Source organism: Lepidochelys kempii, chromosome 2 (genome assembly GCF_965140265.1).
Source record: "Lepidochelys kempii isolate rLepKem1 chromosome 2, rLepKem1.hap2, whole genome shotgun sequence".
NCBI lineage: Eukaryota > Metazoa > Chordata > Testudines > Cheloniidae > Lepidochelys > Lepidochelys kempii.
In genome coordinates, this window is record NC_133257.1 from 206,845,416 (window position 1) to 206,873,062 (window position 27,647).

The 27,647-nt window shown below is 40.7% G+C and overlaps 1 protein-coding gene across 3 annotated transcripts in view; it reads right to left on the reverse strand.

Moving 5' to 3' along the window:
• The window catches only part of TAX1BP1 (Tax1 binding protein 1), a 98,078-nt gene extending 71,424 nt beyond the window's left edge, over positions 1-26,654 (reverse strand). For all 3 annotated transcript variants that reach the window (XM_073333618.1, XM_073333619.1, XM_073333617.1), the window contains exons 1-3: positions 26,543-26,654; positions 23,781-23,964; positions 2,378-2,480 (exon numbers count right to left, since the gene is read on the reverse strand). In XM_073333618.1, coding sequence (XP_073189719.1) covers positions 2,378-2,480; positions 23,781-23,957 — 280 coding nt within the window. In that variant the 5' untranslated portion in view covers positions 23,958-23,964; positions 26,543-26,654. The remainder of the gene's footprint in view (positions 1-2,377; positions 2,481-23,780; positions 23,965-26,542) is intronic.
• Positions 26,655-27,647: the final 993 nt, after the last annotated feature.

Sequence of the window (27,647 nt, forward strand, 5' to 3'; positions counted from 1 at the left end):
AACATATATTTGATAACTGAAATCTAAAAAATATTTATTTCAGAACTTTCACTGATGTAAAGAAATGCCAAAACTCAAAGGTATTTCAAAATATTCTAAACAAGATTCTTCAAAAACTTCAAGAGAGCTATGTTTCTCCAACCATTTAAAATGACCTCTTAGTAATATAACATAGATTAAAAATACTAAATTACAATAGATATCATGGAACTAACAAGCTAACTAATCAACCAAAGCCAGTCAAAAACCTTGTTTTCTGTTGCATTCCCCTATCTGTATTTTGTCTACATGAAAGTTCTTTGGGGCAGAGATCTGTCTTGCTATATGTCCAAAGGTTTTAGCATGCTTTTGGGTGACTGATAAAGAATAAAAATCTAATAATTCAGCCTCAGAAACGAGACGTCAGTAGCTCTAGAATGTGATGTATTTTTCCTTAAGCACTCCACACTATCTCAGATTTTAAAAACAAAACTTCCCAACTGTTTGGACTATTTGCCGAACCTTCAGTTTAGGCATAAGACATAAATGCTGCTAGTAGTTGGTGGTAGACAAAAAAAACCAAACCCACAACACCACACCACACCCCACAAAGCTAGCGATTTGTAAATGCAAGTAACTAGATCCTCAGCTACCAGTCAAATCCTCTAAAAGTGGATGCAACTTTGGTTGTGTCTCACAGAACCTGTCTAAATCCTGAACTGTTTTTTAGTGGCTTGAGATAGAGGGCCTGGGACTATAAAGCATCCACACACAAGTACTCAAACTTAAGCTGAATGGAGATACTTTTCGCCATATAAACAAGCTAAATCAGATGCCCAAGAGCATCTCTAAAAGGGAGCAATCTGAGATTGGATACATTTATGGTACTGTGAGAATCTTTCATGGAAGCGTCACTGTCATTTCTCTTCAGATCAGATACACTTAGTGCATGGGCAGGTTACATAAGTGATCCTGAATCTTCTGCTGGCAAAGTAAAAACCTAAGTTGTATTCCTACTCCTGAAATCAATCCACACAGCTCATATGATGTTTTGCCATCTCTCCAGCTCCAAGCATCTTCTCCAAATCCTTGAAGGATAAACACTAACACTTCACTCTATACACTGAAGTCACACAGTTGATGGCAACACACCACCACTCTGTAAGCCATTTTTCTATGTAGTAGTACATTATTCAACACTTGGTCTTGTAGTTAGAACCATACATAATATTTGCCTCCAAAGCAGCTTTCAGCAACACCGGATGACTCAAATTGTCATTCTTATATTATTGTTCAATATCTTAATTCTATACTTAACTCAAAAGCACACAGATATAACCACCCCTACTTCAAGCAGTAATCACATACCCATCTCTTCCCCATCTCCGAGTGCTCTATATTTCTGTTCACTGATGCCTGATGAATCTTAGATGCTAAAGAGGGAAGAGTGCATCTTCTCTCACAACTAGAGAATAAAATATTCTGACAATGTTTTACTACCCAAATTCATTTTTCACAAAGTGAGAGAGATGTGAGGAATAGGAACATTCAATTTTAGAAACCAAAGGCAACACAGGCAATATTTCAAAAGTAACATGGGCATTTTGAAACATTTCTTCAAGATAAAGATAGCATACAAAAATATATGTGATAAAAAGACTGGTAGGAAAGTTACATTTGAGGGAACCTGGAATAGGACAGAAAATCTTAAATGAAAGAAAAAAACTGAAAATTTGGAAAGAAGAATTTCATTTCCATCGCTCTGTTGTGTCTTAACCTGAACATCACTCTCAATTTAACGAGGGGCTTCAACATCAGAGCAACTTTTCCAAAGAATGTCTATAAGTGAGGCAGAGTGGTCTCCCACAGACCCAGCGAAGGGTGAGGGAGGACCACCACCAACCTGTTCCGATGTTTAACGGTATTAAAAAACCCAAATGATTGAACAAGTCATTTTCTGTATTCTTTTTTCTCTTTATTGAAAAAAAAAAGTGTTGGACTACACCTTCCAGGCAACATGGTTCTCCTGTGATCGGTCATTTACCAACAGTCTGTTGCTATGTAACAATATGTGAAATCACAAATTCACCATTATAATTTCCCTGAAGCTTGAAGTATAGAAACAGATAGTCTGCAAAAGGGAATATTCTCTCAAACGTCTCATAAAAATTAGTAAAATGTGAGAAGAACATGTGAAAAAGAAATAGACATGGAATATTCCACTCTTAAGTCCAAGTTCTCTCTGTTAAACTTGGAGACACTATACATCCTCAGCACATTTAACAATTCAATAAATGTACAGTTAAATTAATATAACTGCTGTTTTTAAACAGCAAAAATTAGCAATATAATATCAAATCCATAAAGATGCTGATTTACCAAGTATGTACTTGCTCACCTTGAAAAGACAGCACACAGTTAACAGTTGATCCTTCCACATAATTTTCTGGCGTAGGTGACCACAGAAACGTATAATAGTCTCGAGCAGTACTCCAACCAACCTAAAAGAAAACAACCAAAAGAGAAAAACCTAAGCAGAGTAATATGTTACACACAGTTAAGATAGCATGGTCTGATCTTTACAACACACTGTAACCCGCATACTTGAGTTTTGCCATACAGAAAAAAGATTGACTAATGATTACAAATTAGGAATATTTAACAAGTATGTCAATTTTAGTATGGATCTTATTTAGCTGTTACCTAATGCAATAAAAGAGTTTTATATCATAAATTAAACACCAGACAGTTTTTACTATACATTAAATTGCAATTTGATAGAGACATCAGTAAATACAAAAATAAAGAGACATTTTAACTACTTAGATAAGGAGACAACCTATGCCAATATTGACTACATCTTTATCACAATGCAAGAAGAAATAAGCTTTTGGAGGGTTAGGAGTGCTATCTTCTCCATTGAAAAAGCAGGAATAGATTGGGATACAAGATTGATGCAGTCCCAGAACAATGGATTTCAAATCCTTTGCCAATCACTGCAAAGTCACAGGTGTTGACTTTAAGACTAACGCTGTACTGGAACATTGACTCTTCATTAGGTGCATTCCAATTACATGAAAAACAACTGGGCTGAAAGTCTGGCCCACTGATTTCAATATTATCCCTAATTTTACACGTGTATGTTAGGCAGTTTAATATCTCATCTGCCCTCTATTGGGAGGGATCCCATAACAAGCCCTTGCAGAAAGAAAAGATCTATTGGAACAATTTGATCCTTTCTCCAATTAGTATGATTCAATGATTTTCACTTATTTCCTATTCGTTTGTATCATGTGGGATACTGTTTTTCTTTACAGAAGTTCTCTAGTGATTAAAAGAGGATTTAAGTATGATTTCCTGAACTAGAGTTCCATGGATCTGAAATACAGGAATTCTGTTTTGTGGGAAGAAAATCCCCTAATTATCAAAGCCATTATCACAAAGCAATGGGCACAAATTAATAGCATAACGAAAAATAGGAAAGAAAAAAAAATCAGATTGTACAGAGTTTTCCTGTGATATGATATTAAAAAAGTCTTATTACCTAGCCAAAACTCTGGTAAATGGGCCTTACTAGTGAATATGAGTGGCCACCTCTCCTTTCATAGCCTCTCCAATACAAGTTTTCACCATTTTTGAAAAGCAAGAAGGCAGCCCTTCAGAAAGAAAAGTGGAGTAAACAAGTGAACTTAAGCGGTCAAGATTTCTATGTAAAGTTTATGCCAAATCTTCCTTTATGACTAGAGTCAAAATAATCTCAATTTGTAAAGGAGAACCAGTTTTAAATTATGCCAGCTCCTTTTTATGGAAAATGAGAATAGCTACAGGATTTTAAAGTAATATAAACCTAAGCCCTTCAGCTAACAAGACAACTAAAAATGACAGTAAGCAAGACATTTCTGGACAGATTATTCCATAGTTATCCACTAGAGGGTATCTTTTACTCTCTGCTAAAGCATCTAGTACTATCTCCCACTGGAGACAGAATACCAAACTAGGCTGATCTACTATAGCACTTCCTGTGTTCACTCCAACACTAGGAGGAGGAGGAACTATGAAGAAATGCTCTTAAGCGTACAATCCTTCTGGCAGAAGTTATAGTGATTAGCAAGCATCTTTGATAGTTCAGCAACAAATTGGAAAAATTCTCAACCACCAAAATGGAACCAACTAACTCTTGACCCTAATCTTAGCTAAAAGAAAAAGGCATCCATGACATCTCCAAACTGGTACCTTACAAAGGTATGTTTCAAATATACTGCCCTGGGGAAAATACTCTAAGTAACATCACTATAAAATACTTTTGGAATAAATCAAACATGAAATTTCCAATATCTTTGCACAGACATGATATTTTTACATTATTCTGTGAGAATCAATAATAACTAAGTATTGACGATTTTGCTTTTGTGGGTTTTCAAACCAATTCTTCTTGAAGTTCTGGGAACAGACACTTGAGAACCTCACAATTCACTTGTAGGAAGAGCTAACACATTTCATTGTATCCTCCTCTGCCAGAAGTTTTCACGTATATTTCTTCAAAACAGTTAAGTCTCATTTAGATGCTTAGTCTTTAAGGCTTTGAGTCAAAGCTTTCGTTTTTGAAATTTGAATTAAATTTCAGGGAGAAATGGTGATTCCAAACATGTGCTATACTTATTTTTTGATTTCTTCAAATACACACTGAAGAAAACCTACTACATAACCAAGCATTACCTACTGGAAGTATTCTTTACAGTTCTGTATTAAAATACAGACCAAGGACAAAATTACTAAAGGTGAAGTGTCCCCAAATTTTACTGTGATTTTAAAATTTAGAAGAGATACATTTTATGAACACACACTGTTCAGTTTTCCTAACTAACCTATTCTGCAGAAGCTACTTTTCACTCACATATACAGACTACTACATTAAATAACTAGTTGCCCTTCCACAAGCAGATACTAAATGAAGGCCTTCACTTTTGAAGACCAACTGGAGGGTTTTTTTAAATCTTGGTCTTTTAACTGGAGAAAAATGTCAACTTTGAAATTCAGAAACTGATTCCTCAGTAAGCAGTCATGATCATTTCAGTTTAATAGGAAATGAAGCAATTTCTAATTTTTCCTAACATTTCCAACTCTAAAACAAATGCTGGAAAGTACTGAAGTAAACTTCCTCACTGTGCTCCTGGTCATTTTATAGAAGTCATTTTGAAACTCTCTCATCACTTTAAATGGCAGTTCTTGCTGGTTATTAGCATATAGCATCCTGCAAAAAGGCAGTAATCAGCATAATTTTTTAAGAGGAATGAATGGGGAGAATAATGGAAGAAGGGTAGAGAGTCTCCTAGTATTTTCTTGAAATCTTAACTATTTTCTGAATATGAAAGCATCCTTTTCCTATTCAATTGGCATAGATTTATATAGAAGTATAATAGCCCATTCTGAAACTTTGTTCTGAATTAGTGTTTTTACATATTTAATTTTTATTGATCAGGTTAAATAACTGATATTCAATAGAAGGCAGGATTAACGGCAATTTAGATACAAACAAAACAACAGCCAAGTTGAGTATAGGCAAATTAATCCTCCTGGCCTATTTCTGAACAGATAATTCAGGGAAGGAAATATAAATCACTATTTAAAACTCAGTAAGACTTTTTTATACATCTCAGTAAAGGTGAAGTTCACATAACTCGCACTATTACCTAATTTACATTAGATTAACTCCAGCTTGTTGTGGGGTATACAGGATCCTGCCATGGGCCAGATTCTGAAGTCTCTAAGTAGGAAACAATTCTATTAACAACAGTGGGAGTTTTCAGAGTGGGATGGCAGGATCAGACCCCGAATTCTCAAAAGTAATACTACAAATAGAAGAGCAAGTCAAGGAGATAAAATATTTGCTTACTAGATACTGAAAGTAATGTTTGTCTGATGAAAGGACTTTTGGTAACTTATTTTATCATTTTCACAAGATCCTTTTTAAGATCTGGCTTGGAGGTTCACAGTGCATCTTATAACCACAAAATACTCTTACCATCATAATCTTCTCTATGGCAACAGATTATACTGTCACAGACACGGGGATTATAAAAATCACACTGTACCCCAGCAGTGACCTGGATATGATCTCTTCACAATGACATTTGAATCATCTCTGAAGGAAAGCTAACAGCCTTCTGAAAATGAAGAGCTAAAATGGGAAAGATAAATTTGAGGAGAATAGTTTTAGATAAACAGTCATCTAAAACCAATTGCAAATGCAACAGAGGAAACTATCACTGAGGAAGAGGAGACATATCCCCATGTTTCCCTGAGAATATTGGTTAACAAGCCCACTGTAGGTTTAAGGCTCTTAGGGTCCCCTAAAATTGCAACTCTGGAAGCGAAGTGGACTGGAGCTCCTTTATTTCTCATCACTCACAGTGGTAGGGCAGCAATACTGTGCCTCATTGTGTGTGTGGGGGGACGAGGACCAGAGAAGCTACTCTATTTGTCTACTGGTCAATTCACCTGGAATTACCCTCATTGTGGTTCATGTAGCCCAGCGGTTCTCAAACTATGGGTCAGGACCACAAAGAGGGTCGCAATCCCATTTTAATGGGGTCGTCAGGACTGGCATTGGACTTGCTGGGGCCTGGGGCCGAAACCCAGGGCCAACAGCTTCAGCCCTGGGTGACGGGACTCAGGTTACAGGCCCCCCACTGGGGCCCTTAGGCTCAGGCTTCAGCCCCCTTCCCCAGCCCGGGGCGGCGGGGCTCGGGCAGGCTCAGGCTTCAGCCCCCCGCTGCTAGGGTCATGTAGTAATTTGTCGTCAGAAGGTCATGGTGCAATGAAATTTGAGAACTCTTGAGTAGCCAATTCTCCTCGCTGGTGTATAGGTGGGCGGGAGGGAGCAGTCCAAATCACAAATGGGAACCGATCTGTGATGAGGAGTTTATCTGACGCCTGGTGAAACATACTTTTCAATGGGCAGGGAAGGAGGTTCTATTTGAGACAGAGGACTTGCACGTCATTTAAAAAAAAAAAAACAGCCACAAGAAGCTAGCTGACTCTGCCTAAGATTCACAGGTACCTATTGTTAACCAACAAAGGTAGCACATGTTTGGGTTCATTTGTATTAGTATTAATTTAGATTATGTGGGTGTAAGGTTGAGGGAGACTGTTAAACACTCCGAGTTATTTATTCCATATCCTTTGTTGTTTTACATTGACACTTCCTGTGGTAAATCTAGAATCCCAAAACAGAGGTCACAGTACACAGACAGATTAAAACATAACAAGGAGCCTGATGATCCAAAAAGCCAAAATATGTCTGATTTGTCAATCAGAACATTCAAAACTACTTTTAGTTCAATTACAAATAAAGGGGTAAAAAAATAAACCCAGACTCTGTCTTCGTGGCAAACTTCTCCTCACACACAGTACAAATAAGACTGGGGGATGGAATTCTGCAGGTATGGGATAGAAGCTACTATATGCCCCACCCTGGCAGTCTGCAAAGCAAAAGCATTCTGCAGGTAATACTGCACAGCGCCTGGCTCCCTACTCCATATATGGGGGGGAAATGGTGGACTGTGAAACAACTTAGTAACAGTGTCCAGAGGGCCCCAATCCCAAATCTGAAAGATGTTTTTAAGACTGCCAAGACAAGTTTGGTTTGTGTATCTCAACCATAACAGCTGACATGACTAACAGTGGAACAGAGTGATAAACCAGTCTCCATTCATTGCATTAGTGTGTGTTGTAGTGTTATCCAGGCAACACAAAATCCTGAAATCACAGCTTTAAAGGGAAGTAACAGATTCAAATATTTTGTTCTATAGTTACACCTTAATTATTTCTCTCAATTGACTTTTTTCCACTCTATCCATGACAAATCATATTTAGAAACAATTCTTCAACTACATCACACAGTCTATTTTTCCTTCATTTCTTATAGAAAAATAATTGGCTGATTATTAAGATGTGATCCTATGAACACTTACACAAATTCTTGACATTTGTGAACTCAAAGGCAGGATTAACCAGTTTTCATTTGAGTATTGTTTAAAAAATGAGCGAATATGAAACAAGACCAAGATAGAATTTTTAAAACAATGCTTTTCCAAGTTTGACATAAGCAGTAAATGGCCTTTTCAGCATTTTGACATGTAAATATAAAAGATTACCCTAAAAAAGATTACTATTAAATTCAGACCACCACCTTTGGACTTTTATTTTTAAAGCAGTAACACACGAAACAGATGGTACAGAGCCAATAAGACCATAAATATAGCTCTTGTGTGAGAACTGAACTGGAACTCAAATTAGTAGAAGTACAATATATATAGATATCACTTCTTCCTCTGAGACCTATATACAGTAAGTCCCCAGTTCCAATTAACAAAAGAAATGCAAACAAAAAACAAACAGCAATTCCTTATAATTATTTTTTCTCCTTATTCACTTGGATGGAAAACAAACAAACAAAAAGGAAAACAAACACACTTTCACAGTTAATGGGTTGATCCTTAAACTTTTACAGACAATTTATCAGAGGGTAGCTGTGTTAGTCTGTATCCACAAAAACAACAAGAAATCCATTGGCACCTTAAAGGCTAATAGATTTATTAGGGCATGTCTCCTTCAGACAGAGACAGACACCTACAAGATCTTCATCAAGCAGTCTTAAAACTACAATACCCACCTGGGGTAGCGAGGAAACAGACTGACAGAGTGAGACGGGTACCCAGAAGTCACCCACTACAGGACAGGCCCAACAAGGAAAACAACAGAACACCACTGGCTATCACGTACAATCCCCAGCTAAAACCTCTCCATCACATCATCAGTGTTCTACAACCTATCCTGGAAAATGATCCCTCACTCTCACAGATCTTGGGAGGCAGGCCAGTCCTCGCTTACAGACAGCCCCCCAATCTGAAGCAAATACTCACCAGCAACTACACACCATGGAAACACTAACCCAGGAACCCATCCCTGTAACAAACCCCGTTGCCTACTCTGTTCCCATATCTACTCTAGCGACACCATCAGAGGACCCAATCACATCAGCCACATCATCAGGGGCTCATTCACCTGCACATCTACTAATGTGATATATGCCATCATGTGCCAGCAATGCCCCTCTGCCATGTACATTGGCCAAACCGGACAGTCTCTACGTAAAACAACAAATGGACACAAATCAGACATCAGGAATGGTAACATACAAAAGCCAGTAGGAGATATAGCCGTGAAAAAAGCTAATGCGGTATTGGGATGCATCAGGAGAGGTATTTCCAGTAGGGATAAGGAGGTTTTAGTACCGTTATACAAGGCACTGGTGAGACCTCACCTGGAATACTGTGTGCAGTTCTGGTCTCCCATATTTAAGAAGGATGAATTCAAACTGGAACAGATACACAGAAGGGCTACTAGGATGATCCGAGGAATGGAAAACTTGTCTTATGAAAGGAGACTCAAGGAGCTTGGCTTGTTTAGCCTAACTAAAAGAAGGATGAGGGGAGATATGATTGCTCTCTATAAATATATCAGAGGGATAAATACCAGGAGAGGGAGAGGAATTATTTAAACTCAGTACCAATGTGGACACAGGACCAAATGGATATAAACTGGTCACTGGGAAGTTTAGACTTAAAATTAGACAAAGGTTTCTAACCATCAGAGGAGTGAAGTTTTGGAATAGCCTTCCAAGGGAAGCAGTGGGGGCAAAAGATCCATCTGGCTTTAAGATTAAACTCAATAAGTTTATGGAGGAGATGGTATGATGGGATAACATGATTTTGGTAATTAATTGATCTTTAAATATTCATGGTAAATAGGTCCAATGGCCTGTGATGGGATGTTAGATGGGGTGGGATCTGAGTTACTACAGCAAATTTTTTCCTGGGAATCTGGCTGGTGAATCTTGCCCATATGCTCAGGGTGTAGCTGATCACCATATTTGGGGTCGGGAAGGAATTTTCCTCCAGGGCAGATTGGAAGAGGCCCTGGAGGTTTTCCACCTTCCTCTGTAGATGGGTCACGGGTCACTTGCTGGAGGATTCTCAGCTCCTTGAAGTCTTTAAACCACGATTTGAAGACTTCAATAGCTCAGACATACGTGAGAGGTTTTTCTCAGGAGTGGGTGGGTGAGATTCTGTGGCCTGCGTTGTGCAGGAGGTTGGACTAGATGATCATAATGGTCCCTTCTGACCTTAGTATCTATGAATCTATAAACACTTCAATCTCCCTGGACATTCAATAACCAATTTAAAAGTAGCTATACTTCAACAGAAAAAATTCAAAAACAGACTTCAAAGAGAAATTGCAGAGCTACAATTAATTTGCAAACTTAACACCATTAATTTGGGCTTGAATAGAGACTGGAAGCGTTGGCTCACTACAAAAGCAACCTCCTCCTCAGTTATTGGAAGTGGACCATATCCACCCTGACTGAATTGGCCTCATCAGCAATGGTTCTCCACTTATAAGGTAACTCCCTTCTCTTCATGTGCCAGTATATTTATGCCTGTATCTGTAATTTTCACTCCATGCCTCTGAAGAAGTGGGTTTTTTCCCCATGAAAGCTCATGCCCCAATAAATCTGTCTTTAAAGGGCCACTGGACTCCTCGTTGTTTCAGTAGTCCCAACAACATCAAAGCTCAGATCTATACCATTTAGCGTCCTCTGTTCTCAAAAGTAGTTTTTGTAATGGAAAGAAAATGATGTGCTATTCTTTTTCTCAGAAGTTAGAGCTTATTGAGACACTGTAATTTCTCCACAGTAAGGGTACAACTAGGGTTTCCTTTATAAACCCAACTGATTAACTTCAAAATTTACCATCCACCATTTACACCTAGAATCACTAGCTCTGACTGGAGCCAAAAGATTCAAAAACTATAGAGACAGAAGATTCTGATTCATTTTGAGAGAGATGTTCCTCCCTCTCCCCTGCCCCCAAAACATTTTTTTTTTCAAATAGTGAAATATTTCACTTTGAAAAAAATTAGTGATAACTCAGGAAATCCTTGGAGTTGCCCGATATCCTTTCATATTCCACTTTAAAAAAAACAACTTCACAAAAAAATTATCTAGTTGAAGAGACTATTTCAGGTGGATCAGTTAATTTTTTGTCAAAATTGTCGGGAGCATGGGAGAGTCAAAATCCATCCTTCGCTAACATAATACAAAATTTATTTGACATGATTAAGGCTACAAGTTTGTCACAGATTTCATGATTTTTTGTGACCTTCACAATGTCAGCCCTGGGCAACAGGGCTAGGGCAGTCAGTTCAAAAATACAGAATTCCTTTTGATAAAGTCACTACTTTTGTCATGACAATGCTGCATGTTTGAACAAAACCTGGGAATGAAGCCTCAAAGAGTTTTTTCTGAATGCAGTGCACATAACATTCACTGCACATCATCTCAACTTAGTGGGCGATATCTGGAGAAAAACATTTGGAAAAGTAAATTAACTTGTTATTTCTGTAAAACGTACATTCACTGCCTGCCCTGCCCACAAAGCATGGTTCAATCAATCATTGCAGGAAAAAGGGAAAGTGCCTGCAATTCCCTTTCCCCAGTAATCACATGGTGCAACAGCTGATTTGTAGCTGTCCCTTTTCATACCAGGCAGCTGCAGGATAATGTGGGGTTTTTTTGAGAAGTGGAAGTGAAGCTGTAGTTCATCTGTTGAAGATGTGGTCACTTTAACAAAATCAACAGAAATAAAAACAGATATATTGCAGCAATTCAAGTATTTCCACCAAGGATAATGGCAACTCTCACTGCTTATGAGAGATCAGAATGCATAAGGTGGCAAATGATTTGACTGATCTTGCCAGTTGGGAAAAGTCCTTCAATGGCACAACTGACAACCTGTTAGCTAAGAAAATCCTTTGCAAAAACAGTGTTAAAACTGAAGCCTATATGACTGGTTCTTAATGGTTTTGTCAACCCGCTGTGTTGTGTTTTTTTAAACCCTGCCAACTGTTTGATCCCAATCAGGCCAAACTTCTTGACCTTGCATCACTAAATATGTTTGAGTCTATTCCCCTGTTTGAAGACAATGACTTGGCAAAACCCATGTTTTTTACCTACAGCAGTGCAGTTTTTGAAATGAAGTACTCTGACATTGTGGCACTTCAAAAGATCACTTTCCAAGTAATAGCTCTAAGGTGTTTATCGTTGCCAGTTAACAGCGCAGACTGCGAGAGATCATTTTAGTCTTACAAAGATATCTTGTGAGATGATAGATGCTCAAAGATGACAACCTGGCAATATATAGCATGCTGTTTCAGAATCATGGAAAGCTCTGTTAGTAAATGACCATTTTACATTCTAACGGTTAATCATGTCAGTAGTTAAAATTATATAAGGTTTGATACCAATTCAAAAGCTCCTGTATTGATGTAGTGAAAAGTGCATTACTGTATGCACATTTCCATGATTTCATTGTTTATTGCCACATCCTGTCCGTGACTTTTAATAAAAATACCAGAGACAAATTCTTAGCCTTAGTCATGATCCAGTATGGACATAACAGCCACATCTAACTATGAAAAGACTACAAGGCATACAAGTTTCAGAGTATGTTAGTTATTTTAGTCTGTATTCGCAAAAAGAAAAGGAGTACTTGTGGCACTTTAGAGACTAACCAATTTATTTGAGCATAAGCTTTCGTGAGCTACACAGCTCACTTCATCGGATGCATTCAGTGGAAAATACAGTGGGGACATTTATATACACAGAGAACATGAAATAATGGGTGTTACCATATACACTGTAAGGACAGTGATCAGGTAAGGTGAGCTATTACCAGCAGAAGAGCAGGGGGAGAAGAGGAACCTTTTGTAGTGATAATCAAGGTGGGCCATTTCCAGCAGTTGACAAGAACGTCTGAGGAAGAGTAGCGGGTGGGGGGGAAATAAACATGGGGAAATAGTTTTACTTTGTGTAATGACCTATCCACTCCCAGTCTTTATTCAAGCCTAAGTTAATTGTATCCAGTTTGCAAATTAATTCCAATTCAGCAGTCTCTCCTTGGATTCTGTTTTGAAGTTTTTTTGTTGAAGAATTGCCACTTTTAGGTCAGTAATCAAGTGACCAAAGAGTCTGAAGTGTTCTCCGATTGGTTTTTGAATGTTATAATTCTTGATGTCTGATTTGTGTCCATTTATTCTTTTACGTAGAGACTGTCCAGTTTGGCCAATGTACATGGCAGAGGGGCATTGCCCCCCAACCTGAAGCAAATACTCACCAGCAACCACACAACAGAACCACTAACCCAGGAACCTATCCTTGCAACAAAGCCCGTTGCCAACTGTGTCCACATATCTATTCAGGGGACACAATCATAGGCCTAATCACATCAGCCACACTCTCAGAAGCTTGTTCACCTGCACATCTACCAATGTGATATATGCCATCATGTGCCAGCAATGCCCCTCTGCCATGTACACTGGCCAAACTGGACAGTCTCTATGTAAAAGAATAAATGGACAAAAATCAGATGTCCAAACTCCCCCCACACCCCTCGCTCTCCTGCTGGTAATAGCTCACCTTACCTGATCACACTCATTACAGTGTGTATTGTAACACCCATTGTTTCATATTCTCTGTATATATAAAATCTCCCCACTGTATTTTCCACTGCATGCATCCTATGAAGTGAGCTGTAGCTCACAAAAGCTTATGCTCAAATAAATTTGTTAGTCTCTAAGGTGCCACAACTACTCCTTTTCTTATTATATCTAGGTTTTTTGTTTCTACGGGTAGTGCACATACATCAGTGCACATAAAATTTACTCCACACTTGAATGGAAAAAATTAGAGGGAACATTGTTCCCCACCCTTTTAGGTATAAGCCAAAATAAAGGTACAAGCTTATGGCTAAAAAGCTGGTAGATGTGCATCAGCTGCAAACAAACATCATGATAAACCAGAAAGACAAACTTGATACATCAGTTGAGTTGTATAATAATAATCAGTTTAAAACACAAAGTATGAAAAAGTAGCTGCCCCCCAAAAATAGTACATTAAGTCCCTTTTTTGAAAGAGGAAATTTCTATTAATTTTCACAGCTATATGCAAAGTAGCATAATACATTTTGTATTTTCCTTTTCACTATTGCGTCTGTCAGTGATTGGCCATATTTGCTATTCCATTCTTCTCTTATCAAATGTAGCTCTAAGATAACTAATACTGTATATCTATATAACAAAGAAAAAAAAATGTGTGCCATTCAACTCAAGGACACTGTTAGGTAAGTCCAGATGTCCTTAGCCATTTCCACGTTAAAGGGTATTACATTAGCCATTTTCTCTACCCAAAAAAAAATAATTTTCAGATCCTGCAGCAGAAGAGTCTGAAGCCATTTCCTCCTCTGTCCCTGGTGTATGCAATCCCTTTCATCCTCTTCTTTGTCCAAGGCTGGCTCAGGCTACCAAACCAGCTGTTTCTTCAGAGGAGGTGCAAGTGGAAAGAAACAGCATCAGTTTAGCTGAGACAGTACAGTGCTTGTCTAGTGGGATAAGGTACTTTCCCCCTCGTTTTAAAAACTGGGAGATTTTGCCAACTACCTGTGATGGGGCAAGGCCAGATGGCTATAGAAAAGTAGTGGGAGATAGATATATTAGCTCCAGGCTAAACAAATCCCTGGTACCAGGTTAAGTGAAATGGAAGCTGCTCCAGGTCAATTAAGACACCTGGGGCCAATTAAGAACTTTCCAGAAGGCAGGGAGAAGGCTAGGTTGATTGGGACATCTGAAGCCAATCAGGGGCTGGCTGAAACTAGTTAAAAGCCTCCCAGTTAGTCAGATGGGTGTGCATGTCAGGAGCTGTGGGAGGAAGTTGCACTGTTGGAGAGGCTGAGTAGTACACACCATATCAGGCACAAGGAAGGAGGCCTTGAGGTAAGGGTGATGTGGAGCCTGAGGAAGTGAGGGCTGCTGTGGGGGAAGTAGCCCAGGGAATTGTACATGTCATGTTTCTAAAAGGTCAGCTACCATAGCTGATGCTATTAGGATCCCTGGGCTGGAGCCCGGAGTACAGGGTGGGCCCGGGCTCCCCCCACCCCACCTTTGCCCCCTGATTAATCACTGAGACTGGGAGACAACAGAGACTGTGCAAGGAAGGATAACTTCTCCTCACCTCCCTCGCTGGCTTATGATGAAAATGGCTCAGTAGACTGTGACCCTTGTTTCTAGAGAGAGAAGGGTTACGTGCAGGGTCACAGTGAGCCTCTGAGGCTAGAGAAATCCACCAGGAAACATGGGACCCACAGAGCAAGGACAGAGCTTTGTCACATACCCCATTACATTCCCCTCATGATGGACCTTGAAGTCATGACCCCAAGGCTGAGAATCCATGGTTCAGTCTATACCTAGGTGATGCAGCAACATAAAAGTCAATATTCATCATGCTATTCAAGTAATCAAAATGTTGCTCAGATACTAGGATTTGACCTATAGATGGCATGAGCAATCAAGGTTGATATGAAGTCCTCAAAGTCTGAGACAAGAGCTGAAGCTGGGAAACAAAGGATGGTCACCCACGAAGGCCTTTATTTGCACTTCAAGAGGCCAAACCTCTTGGTATAGTGACACACAAAATCACCACATCACTGTTCCTTATCATTCTGAAGCTTTGGTGTGGGCCTCTTCACTCAAACCTGGAAAAGCCAGCAAAATATTTTAAGAACATTGTTGTTCCACTGTACAGATATTAGGCTTGTACCTGATTCAAAGGCTTCTGCAAACCTTTATTATATAATATTCAATCTTGCCTTATTTTCAGTTTACTCCTTGGGGAATTCTGTGACACTGCACGTGTGCAGAATTCATGCCCCCCACAGATTTCTTTCCTTCCCTGCAAAAAAATTACTTCTGACGAGAAAGCAAAGGGAAGGCGCAAGAGCGGTCACTCACCCCTCCCCAGCAACACAGGCAGGTTGGCTTGGGCACCCAAAGCAGCCAGTAGAGATGTAAATTACCATCGGGGGCCAGCAGACATGCATGAAGGAGAGAAACACACACTGTCTCTCTCTCACTACTGAGGCAAGCTCGGCATGGAGGGACAGGGCTTTGGGATGTTTCTGAGGAAGCAGGTGTGGGGCAGGCTCTGTCCCCTCAGTCAGAGCAGACTATAGCAGCCTGCCTGCTTAGTGAATTGTTCCTGTTGTCTTTGTGAATTCCTTCAGGAGTATAAAACAGGTGTAAGAGTTTTAAAGCTCCTTTACATTGCTAGAGTGGTGTAGGGGGACAGTATGGCCTTATAAATACTTACGGTGTTTTAGTGATTAGAACTGGTCTGAATTTTCGGACTGAAAAAATTTCCTATAAAATGTGCTCCATGAACTGTTTGCTACTGACCCTTCTGGAGATGGTCAGTAGCCAATACAAAATATTGAGTTTGATTCCCCAGCCCTCACTTGCTCTTCAGTTGCCTACTATGTAACACTGAGCATATGCTGCAAATATTTTTTGACTAATAACTAGAAATAAAGGGTCAAACCTAGTTACACTATTATTAGGCAAAGGGATTTTGGGATTTCGTCCAATGCTCCCCACTCACATTCTCCATCCATTGTATTGTAGTTTAAATAAGTTACTGAACTAATTTAAACCAGAGTGATTATATTGCATTATTTTGACAAAATACGCAGAATTTTAATATACTGTGCGCAGAATTCCCCCAGGACTACCAGTTGTCTAACTTCACTGCATATTTGATCAGAGAGAACTAATGTGAATATTTGATCCTGGCAATGTCAATCCTGCAGAAATATTTCAAGGCATCTCTGCAGCAATATATGGATGTAGATTCCACATATCATTCATCTGAGACCCTGGCGGTTTCCAAGTTCATTTTGGAGCGGGAGCCACAGCAGGAGAGTAGTTGTTCAGTCTGACTTGCTGCATAGGGGTAGGAGGAGTGAACAGTGAAAATCTAGGATATCCCAAAAAGTGTACGAGAGGCTGGAATCTAAAAGGTAAATATCTCTCTTTCTGAAATATGGAGAAATGATTGAAATTCTCATGAGTCTGAAAAAAGACTCCGAAGATATATGTACAGTAATCCAGTGAGAGGTTTCTGGCAAGAGTTCCTATATGGAAATACATTTAAAGACTAGCAATAATTATTGCTAAAAAGTAATGCTCTGTTTGTCACAGATGCCATGATCTCAGTGGCTTGGGCAGCCCCAGGGCCACGCACACCGGCTGCTGGTGGGGCAGTCAGGGGCGGACAGTTTCAGGGCTGGGGTGCAGAGCAGTGCTTACCTGAGATGGCAATGGTAACTCCTCTCCCTCATTGCTAGCTCCACATGCTGCCTCCGCCTGCAGGCACCACCCCAGTAGCTCCCATTGGCTGCAGTTCCTAGCCAATGGGAGCTGCAGAGTCACTACTTTCCAGGAACCCGGTAGGGAGCCTTCCCCAGCCCCACCAACCCTCCCCTTCCTGGCACCTGCAGTGCCCCACGGGCTGCCCTCCTGAGCCTCCCCCCCCCAAAGGCTTAGTCACAGGTATTTTTAGTAAAAGTCATGGACAGGTCACGGGCCGTGAATTTTTGTTTACTGCGTGTGACCTGTCCATGACTTACTAAAAATACTAGTGACTAAAACGTAACCTTATTAGTAAGTTACTTGGTATATACACAAAGTGTTTCCCTTCTATTATAATATGTAGGTGGTTCAACCCCCTATTTTTTTTAAAAAAAAATAGTCCACAGCATTTTATGCTAGACATATGAATAAATTTCCTTTTTAAGATTCCTCTACCTTTGTCTCTATATATAACTATTTATAAAAGAAAAGCAACAAGGAAGAAGGGAAGGATGGCCCATTGGTTAGGACACTAACCTAGGACTTAAGAAACCTTGGTTCAATTCCCTGTTCCTCTGGGCAAGGTGCTTAGGGTCTCTGTAGCTCAGTTTCCTATTTGTAAAATGGGAATAAAAGCACTGCCCTATCACACAGGGGTGTTGTGAAGACAAATTAAAAATTGTGAGATGCTCAGATATGATGATAGAGGAAAGTTAGGTATTTAGGACAACCTAATGTGATCACCTTCTAAATACACCACTAGGACATAATGGAGAAATCAGAGGCAACACTTGTGTGTGCGCGCACTGAAAAACAAAATTGTTATTTGGTAGAAGTACATATCATAAACATAAAACAAACCACTGAATACTCCTGTTAGAGTTTGAGTCTTCAGATGCTGTGAGAAGTAACAAATGATCTAGTTTCAAATTCCCTCTGAAGCATTAAGTTACAGATAAAACCATGTATTGCATTGAAACTAATGCCAATTTAAGTTTTGACCTTTTCAGCACTAACACCCAAGGTGAGTGCGTCTGTCCTGGATAAATTCAAAGGCTTACCAGGGCTTGTAATTCAATTTTCTCTTTATGCTTTATGCTTAAAACTCAGACCAGGCATCAATACATAGACAGAAAAATAAATTTTTCTTCTAAATGGCAAAAAGCCAGACAGAAAGAAAATATCAGTATTAAAGAACAGCCTAGAAGAACATGTAACAACCTGTCCAAAAAAAGTTACGAGTCTGAATTCAGAAGGCAAGGTAATTCATTTAAAGAAACATGAATAAGTTAATTAGGACACCAGTTCCCCAACTGATCTATTAACCACTGGTGGCTCACAAAGCACCTCCTGGAGATTAACAGAGAACTGATGGATAACATGGTGCTGGCCCTTCCTCTTTTTCCATCTACTTCAAATGTCCTTGCCAGAATGCCTGTAAAAGCAGCTGACAATGAGGGCAGCTGACAATGAGGCCAGTCTAGCTGCCTCCCTTTCAGGCCACTGCTCCATAACAGAAGGAAACAGAAGCCAGGCACCATCAGCAGCCCTTTTGTGAAAAAGGAATACCTAGAGAACGATGGGAACAAGCAACATGCACAAAAGAGGAACAGAACAGAATGGGTGTGATAACAAAAAGAGAAAATGATTAATTTCAAAGACAATACATTTGTTCCATTAAGGACAGTTAAATATATTTAGTCCTTTCCTAAAATTACTTATTCACGTAAGCAATTGCTATAGTTGCTACAACAACGTCCTGCAACTCTAAACGCAAGGAAAGATAAAACACTTAAGTTGTGGTTCTCTCCATGAGGATGTTGGAGAACCCAGGCTGGGAACTTGAGAAAACAAATGCCTTATATAACACAGAAAAATGGGGAAACTGACTGTTTGTGAAAGGGATCAGTTTAAAGCTGCATTTAAGGATAGAATTCTAAAAGGGACAAAAAGAATAGGGACAAGTACTAAAATGAAGGCCATACACCTTAAAGGAATTAGGGCAAATTTCATTACACTGAGCAAATTTTACATACATGACCAGAGGCAGCAAAGGACAAGGGGGGGTGGGGGCGGAGAGAACATGGTTTTACAAAGGGAGTTAATACATTTAGATGGAAAAAATATAGCAAGATACCACAACTCCTCAGTATGTGGAAACAAACGTAAGCTTTGTCTACACTTAAAATGAGCACTCTCCTAGCTACCTCACTCAGGGATGTGAAACATTCATACCCCCGAGCACTGTAGTTAAACTGACCTAATCCATGGTGCAGGCAGGGCTACTGCTGCTCAGGGAGCTGGATTGATATTGGAAGCATCTACATGACAGCAGCATAGCTACAGTTGTGCCACTGTGACTCCCATAGTAAACACAGCCCTTAAATCTTAGTCAGGTCCCTCATCCATCACTGTAACTTGCTATGTTGAACTAAATGAAAATTCCACTAGACCTCTTGACTTGACAATTTTTAATACAGACACACAACTATCACTGGTGCAACAGCAATAACTTCCCATAAGCCTCAAAGATGGCATTCATTTAACCTTGGAACAGTTTTGGCCTTTAAGCAAGTTCATTCTCCTCCACAAAAAGCCACGGTCTTCCCATCCCTCTACATTCACGGCCAATAAACTGACACTTTGTGGTCACTGACAGAAGTCTGATTCTCATTAGTTACAATATCAAGACCGCTACACAGGACTTTAATCTTTCTTGTTATTTAGTGAGTTCAGAATCCCTTGAAGACTATTTCACTAGGCATGCATCGTATCTTCACGCTATTACTCACCTTTCTAAATATCATAATAAATAATAATCAAGTGTGATTCATCAGCTTTCCCAACAACCCCAAGGTATAATCAATCTCTAACAGTAGTTTATATTCTTTATCCCCAGTACAGTGTTTGATCTTGTATCAATAATGGTTGTTTCAGCAAGAAGAGAGTTTCTCAATGACACTTTTTCATTTTACTGCAAAGAATGTTTAAAAGAGAACAAACCAATGTTATAGGGTTAGATTTGGATTTTTTCTTCTTTTAAACAGGGACACTAGAATGTATGCTAATTGCCTCCCTGATTTTTAATCAAATGTATGTAACATCAGTTTTTAAAGTTTAAATTCTAACTACTTCAAAAGAATGACAGGACTATATGTGGGTAACCTTGCCTCTTCCCAGTTTATCTAAAAAATTAGGCCAACTCCAAAATTTAAAGATTTTCTTTAAATTCAAAGCTTCTGACAGTAATAGTATATACACATAATAGATTACAGCCTCAAAAATGTCCCCTAACTTATGACAATGAACTAAATTTAAAAGTTAATTTATAAAACAAAATGAAACTCTGTTATACAAATAGTCAGACTGTTACTGCAAACTTAGTAAAACATTTTAATCCCATTATCCTCTTCACTAAAACATTCCTTTGAAATTCCAGTGGAATGCTTGCACCTCCATTCTTCAAATGGATGTGCACATTACTTCACATACCAGGTTTATTCAGTTGCACTCAACTAACTGAAATCTTACTTGGATTCCCTCCTGCCCCCAAACTTTGCAGATTTACAAAATGTGTGCTTTAGAAAAATTGCTCCTTTATAAAACCATGTATTCCTTCTGCATAATTCTTGTACCAATTTCATTTCAATGATGCAAACAGTGGATTGTACAATGTCCACAGATACAGTAGAGGTGTAAGCAAGTCGCAGTACCTATCTATGGAAAAACTCATTTGTTGGTCTAAAAAAAAAAAAAAAGTGTTGCCTTTTGACAATCTGAAGACTAGATGTCAAGTTACTTGGTAGAACACTTAAACTTAACATTTGACAGTACCAATACTGCTAAGAGACAAAACTTTCTAGTGTAGGCAAACCCTAAGACATACAGCAAGGATTCAACGCAGGCAAGGGAGATGCAATATAAATTCTGTCAACAGTAATGGAAAATTGAGGGAGAAACATCCAGTTATCTTAGAGACAGGAGGAACACTGCAGGGAAGCTCAGCGAATCATTATAATGAAACCGGCTCCAAATGCTGAGCTCCATAATTCCTTCCACTGCTGTCTCACCTGGCTTTGATCTACAGAGAATAGGAAGGAAACAATGAGCCTACATTCTCCAACATCCTTTCTCTGTCAGCAATTAGTGAGGTGCACACAGAATGTTATTATGGAAAAACTTTTCTAAAAGTTAACACATTAACAAGAGACTTAATTTTAGCTACATATAAAAAATAGAAAATATTTGATAAATAGAAGTCAATAAAGTCATAAGAAAAAAGTACAACTTTTAAAAAATATTTTTATGTAATAGTGCTACCCATGGTTGTTTTCCTGTATTCTGTATTACACAAACTACATTAAAAAATTACAGTTGCAAAATCAAGCACTCAAAAGTTGCGAACGCCAGAATTAAAGATGGTCTCTGCAACTTTAATTTGGCCCCCTTGTGGGTATACTTTATCATACAGTCTAATTACATGATCATATGCTATTTTTTCCCCCTAAGATCACTGCCTGATTAAGTGTACAGAATGGACATGGCTCTGGGGATGAGTCAGGATTGCACAGCGGGAAAAAAAAAACACACTATTATCCGTAGGATTCCTGCCTCATTTGTTGCAGAAGTTAGAAAGGCATATGAGGCAGGGGACTGAGGAAGAGAAAGGACTGTTTCGTGGTTAAGGTAACTGAATGCTGCTTGGGAAAACTGGATTCTATCCCTGCCTCTGGCACAGAATTCCTATATGATCCTAGGCAAGTCACATAAACCAAACTTTTCAGAGATGGTACTAATTATGTGTTCCTCATTTTCTGGGTGTCTGACTTGAGACCCAGGAATCTGATTTGCAGAAGTGCTGGGCACTTGCATCTATAACCCAAGTCAATGGGAAGATAAACAGTGGGTTCCATTCCAGGCTTTGGAGGGGAGCATTCTCCAGTGGACACACAGTTCTGCCATTTCCCCCAAGACTGACACGTTCTCTTGTGTCCTCTCCAACTTGCCACTGTTCCAGTCCTGTCTCTTCCCCACCTCTTGGTCCTTTTCTCAGACTTCTCATCCAGTCCTTCTCTATGGACTCCCTGAGTCCCAGTCTTCCCCACACTGCTCCAATCCCACTCCCCTTGCCCTGTCTCCCTCCATTCCCCTCGCTCCATGTCTATACTTAACCAGTCCCAGTTCCCCCCTCTTGACTCTTCATTCACTCTCTCCCTTCAAATACTCCCCGTGCACATGTTCCTCATCCCCAGTCTGTGTCTCCCTCCCCAGGTTCTTCATCCAATCTTAGAGCCCCACTTCCAGGTTCCCTGTCCCAGTCTCTTTGCCCAGCCAGTCCCCATTCTACTGCCACACCAAAGCTCCTTGAAAACTGTGTCTCTCTACCTCCCAACAAGTTCCCTGTCCCACACTCCTCATCAAGCTTCAGGCTCTCCCCATGAGACTCCCACTCCTAATTTCCTTGCCCAGCCAGTGCCAGTCTCCCCACCATCCCAACTCCCACTCTGTTTTCCTCCCCTTCATCTTTGATTCCTTCCACCACCATTCTATTCAAATAGCTTCTTACTACATGCTGCCTTGGTAACATCAAGGGGGGCACTGAGAGCACAGGGGAGACGGTCCAGACCAGCCCAAGGAAACCTAAAGTTACACTAGGAAAGTCAAGGAGTACTTGTGGCACCTTAGAGACTAACCAATTTATTTGAAAGCTCATGCTCAAATAAATTGGTTAGTCTCTAAGGTGCCACAAGTACTCCTTTTCTTTTTGCGAATACAGACTAACACGGCTGTTCCTCTGAAACTAGGAAAGTCCTGCTCAGTCCCCTGCAGGCCAATGCAGGAGCTTGCTCACTGTGGACAGAATCTTCCAGTAAATGAGCTATGAAGCTCTAGCAAGCCTCTACTGAGCATGTGCAAACTGTGATTTTTTTTTTTCAAATTATTATAAATTGGCCAAATTTGGGCAGATTTTCACAGTGTCTGCAAAAGGCACATCCTTGAAACAGAGACTACACCCCTTCCAAATTTCATGTTCTTTGCTCCAAAACATGGGAGCACTAGTGTTTCTCAAACAAAAGGTTGCCAGAATTTAACATAGGAAGACAACATTTTTCTCGCTACCCCTGTTATCAGAAACAGCCAAACTGTTTTGGCTGAAGTGCACTTGAAGCTTACTTTTTGGGAAGACACCGAGCATAGAAAATTCCATCCCAAACAGTTATAGTTTGGCAAAGTTACAAGATCATGTTTCAGTTGCTTATCATAGAAAGCACTGTTACCTTCATAATAGATGGCGATACCAGCTCACTTAGAATACCTGCATTTCAATGAGCATATTTGAAAACCAAAAGACACGACACTAATTTGCATGCACATGTCAAGATCTAACATCACCAAGATTTATCCACTTAAACATATATCAAAGATTTTATAATTTATTTTTTGAATCAGTAATATAGAATGCAATGGATATTCAGTTATTGAAAAAGTACAAACTAACTTACCTTGAAAATACCAACCCAATCCTTTTGGTGTGGTTGGATATACTGGGTCAGAGTGTAATGACATTCAAGATGTACATTAGGAAGGTAACTTTTTGCCACATTTTGAAAGATCACATGTGCAAAGTTGGAAGTCTGCAGAGCATTACTTGAAGATGGAGTTTCTTGAAAGGATGACATGACTGATCTGTAACAATATTAGAATTCTTATTACCTCAGAAAAGTTATACTAGAGGAATAGTCTAAGACATTATAAATGAGTTTAGTTCTCTTGAAAGATGCCACAATGTGAGCCCTACAAAATAAATTTCTCTATTCACAGAAGATATACTCCATAATGAACAGCTACACAGCACAAGGTTTCACAAAATACTTTGCCTTGTCTAGAGTACTTCTAAGGATGAAGGGTAGTTTGTCTTGCATGTCCAAAGACAATAAGAAGATGGAGCGCTGTGCCCAGTGCTCCAGGTGGGTAACTCTGAATCCAGAGACAAGGAGGGCTATGACTTACAACCAATATTTTTAATGATGTTGGTTGCCTTGGTAAAGAGCACTGTAGGCCTGCAGACTTCCATAATTTCCCCTCCCAGCTGCTGCTGTTCTTTTTCTGGAGGGGAGGTTACTAAGCGTGGTGCCCTACCTAGTACTGCAAGCAAACAGGAAGGTCCAGTCCTCTGTTGCTGTAACTGAAACAGCAGTTTGTTTGCTTTTTTAAAAACACAAGTACTAGTTTCATTCTAAGACATTAAACTGTTTATTAAGAGGCTATCCTATTGATTTCAGTGGCACTATTCATGGTAGTAAACTTTAAGCACATGCACAAGTGTTAGCAAGATTGAAGCTTTATAAATCTATAGGGAGAGGAGGAAGAATATTTGAATGTTGCAATTTATCTTGCTCCATTTTGCAGTTGCTGTTATTAAAAATTATAGTAATTACAACAACTGAGTACAAGCCTTGATTCAGGTGACAACAAGTGAATCATGAGTAAAACATATTGTTTCAGGAACTACACACCCAATACCCATTGGAAATATTTCCATAGAGGGCTGACCATAAAGCAGTTTCAAATACTATGGGCAACCAGAATGAACAGATATTGCTCAGTCAAATCCAGTAAGGGTTAAACAAGGATTTCTAGCCCTAAACTCAAATATCTTTAGCCGATTACCATCTGATTTAGTACAATACATGAACCATGCACTAAAAGCAAGGGCATATTGTTTCAGTAGATTAGACTTTAAATAAGGATCAACACAGTTTTGCACTTTCACTAACACAACAAAATGGTAAAATAAGATTTTGAATTAGTGATTCTCCATGATTGCCAAGTATAGGTGAAAAATTAAACTTCAATTTACACAAAATAAATTAAAAAGGAAATTAAACGTAAAGGAACACACTAACATAGCTTTGGAGAGACAAGAAACAAGAAGATAACATGGCTGAAATATACCAGGGTAATAGCACCCACTGGGGTTAAGGGTCTGCCTAAGCAACTCTAACATAGTACAGCTTTATTCCTTGTGTGCACTTGTTCCATTACCTCCTCTCACTCTCCCCTCCCCCCAGAATAGCAAGGAGTGATATTTAAGAGACTCCCCTGGCATTTGATCCAAAATATAAGGTCTATAAAACCTAACTTTTGCAAACCCAACAGTACAGTTTCCACGATTGTCTTTAAGTCTAATTAAAATATTTGTTTTTGACAGCCCCACTGGTGCTTGAAACCAAATAATCACAGCAGGAATTGCAGGAAAATGGATATTTTTAATGTTCATTGTCCAAGATGTGAAGTGCAAAAGAGTAACCAAAACAAAAGGAGTGACAAGCAAATTGTACTTCTAAAATTCTTTCACTACTAAAAAAAAAAATCCTAATGTCTCTTTAGTAATGCAAACACAAAGATATTGGTTTCTACAGACAGCCACGCCATCTGGCATGACCAACAACTGTGCTGAAATCTTTTACATTTTTCAAAGCAGGCTCGGCTAGTCCTTTACAAATCTGCATTTCTGTCAGTCAGCAGAATGTGTCTAGGATTATTACTTATTGGCAGGAAAATCTCTCTGAACTGTGGATGCAGCAGAAACCTATTTAGAGAGTTACAAGGATGACCCCAGAGATGTTGGGAAGCAACGAGGGCCGTTTGTTTACCCAGCTCTCAGCCAACTGACTTGGCTGCCAGGAGAAGCATTTACACTGCGGGGCTGCCCTACAACCAGGAGCCCGGTGGCACCTTAAAGACTAACAGATTTATTTGAGCATAAGCTTTCCTGCGTAAAAACCCCACTTCTTCAGATGCTAAAACAGTGCGTCCCGCACCATACCGTCGGTTAACGTCAGGACCAGCTCCTCAGAAAACCCGGACCAGCTCCTCCCCCTCCCGCTGCAGCCGGGCCCTAAGCAGTTCCGGTGCCAGGCGGTCAGCACCTGATAGCCCTCCTCGCTTCCTCAACAGCAGCCGGGGCGAGGGGCGACTGACCCCGGACAGGTCACCTTTCCCCAGCACCCCTCTAGGGCTCGCCATGGATCCCCCCGCCCCGCACACGCAGGTCCGGCCACGCCCCGCCGCATACACACAGAGGTCCGCGCCCCCCCCCCCGATTTGACCAGTGCCGGGCGGTTGGGCCGACAGAGGCCTCGAGAGCGAGGGAGCCGGCTGCGAGGCTGAACACGCAGCGCCCCGCTCCCCGCCGGGCCCAGAGACACGGGCCACGAGCGCTCTGCCGCCCCGGCACGGACAGGCCGAGGAAGGCCCTTACCTGGGACGACCACGGAGGACGCTGGGGACATCAACACGGCACGGCGGCCACCGTCAGCGGATCAGCCCTTCGCCGTCGCGGCCCGCGGCCCCGCCCCTGGAACGTCACTTCCGGTCCCGTGCCGTAGCTGCTGGATGAGAGGGGCATGGGCGGGGCTTGCTCTGAGAAAGCTGTACCCCTCCCACGACTCGGCCTGGGGTGGTCTCCTAGCAACCCCCGCCCAGCAATCGCCTCCTGCAGTCCGGGAGTTATTAGTCCCATGGACCCTCCCCAGCACACAGCCGTGAGGGGTTGGCCCTGGAGCCCGATGCCTGGAGCTGGCCCCATCGCGCTCGCTTCTCCCCTCTCAACACACACTGGCTCTGGGGATCGTGCCCTATAGCACTCGCTCTCTTTCCCGCCCCCTGGACTAACCCTGGGGGCCCTGTCCCATAGCACTTCCTGTCCCCCCCCACACACACTCTCTGATCCTGGGGAGCCGGCCCCGTAGCACTCGCTCCGCCAACACTGTCACTGACCCTGAGGAGCTGGCCTCACAGCAATCCCCACCTCACACTCTTGCACTGACCCTGCGGAGCCAGACCCATAACGCCACTGACCCCTAATCACTCACACTCTAACCCTTCCCCACCTCATGCACTTGCCTCACACACATACACCAATCCTAGTGAGCTGGCTCCAAACCAGTCCCCTAGGGTGACCAGACAGCAAGTGTGAAAAATCAGATGGGGGTGGGGGGGTAATGGGAGCCTATATAAGAAAAAAATCCAAAAATCAGGATGGTCCTTATAAAATCAGAACATCTGGTCACCCTACTCTCCCCACACATACTACAGGAAGCCACCCCTATAGCTCACTCCCCTACCTCCAGATACACACTTTGGGGAGCAAGTGTGAGGGGCAGCTCCAGTGCTCACATTCCCAAATATACATCGCAAGCACAGTCTTTACCTGCATAAAACACATCTGCCCAACCACTCAAATTTACCTTTTACACACATCATTACACCTTTCCCCCACCTAAATATTTACCCCTAAATCTGCACTATGTGCTCCTACACTTGCCCTGATGTACACACTCCCCTGCCCTGTGTGCACCCCCTAA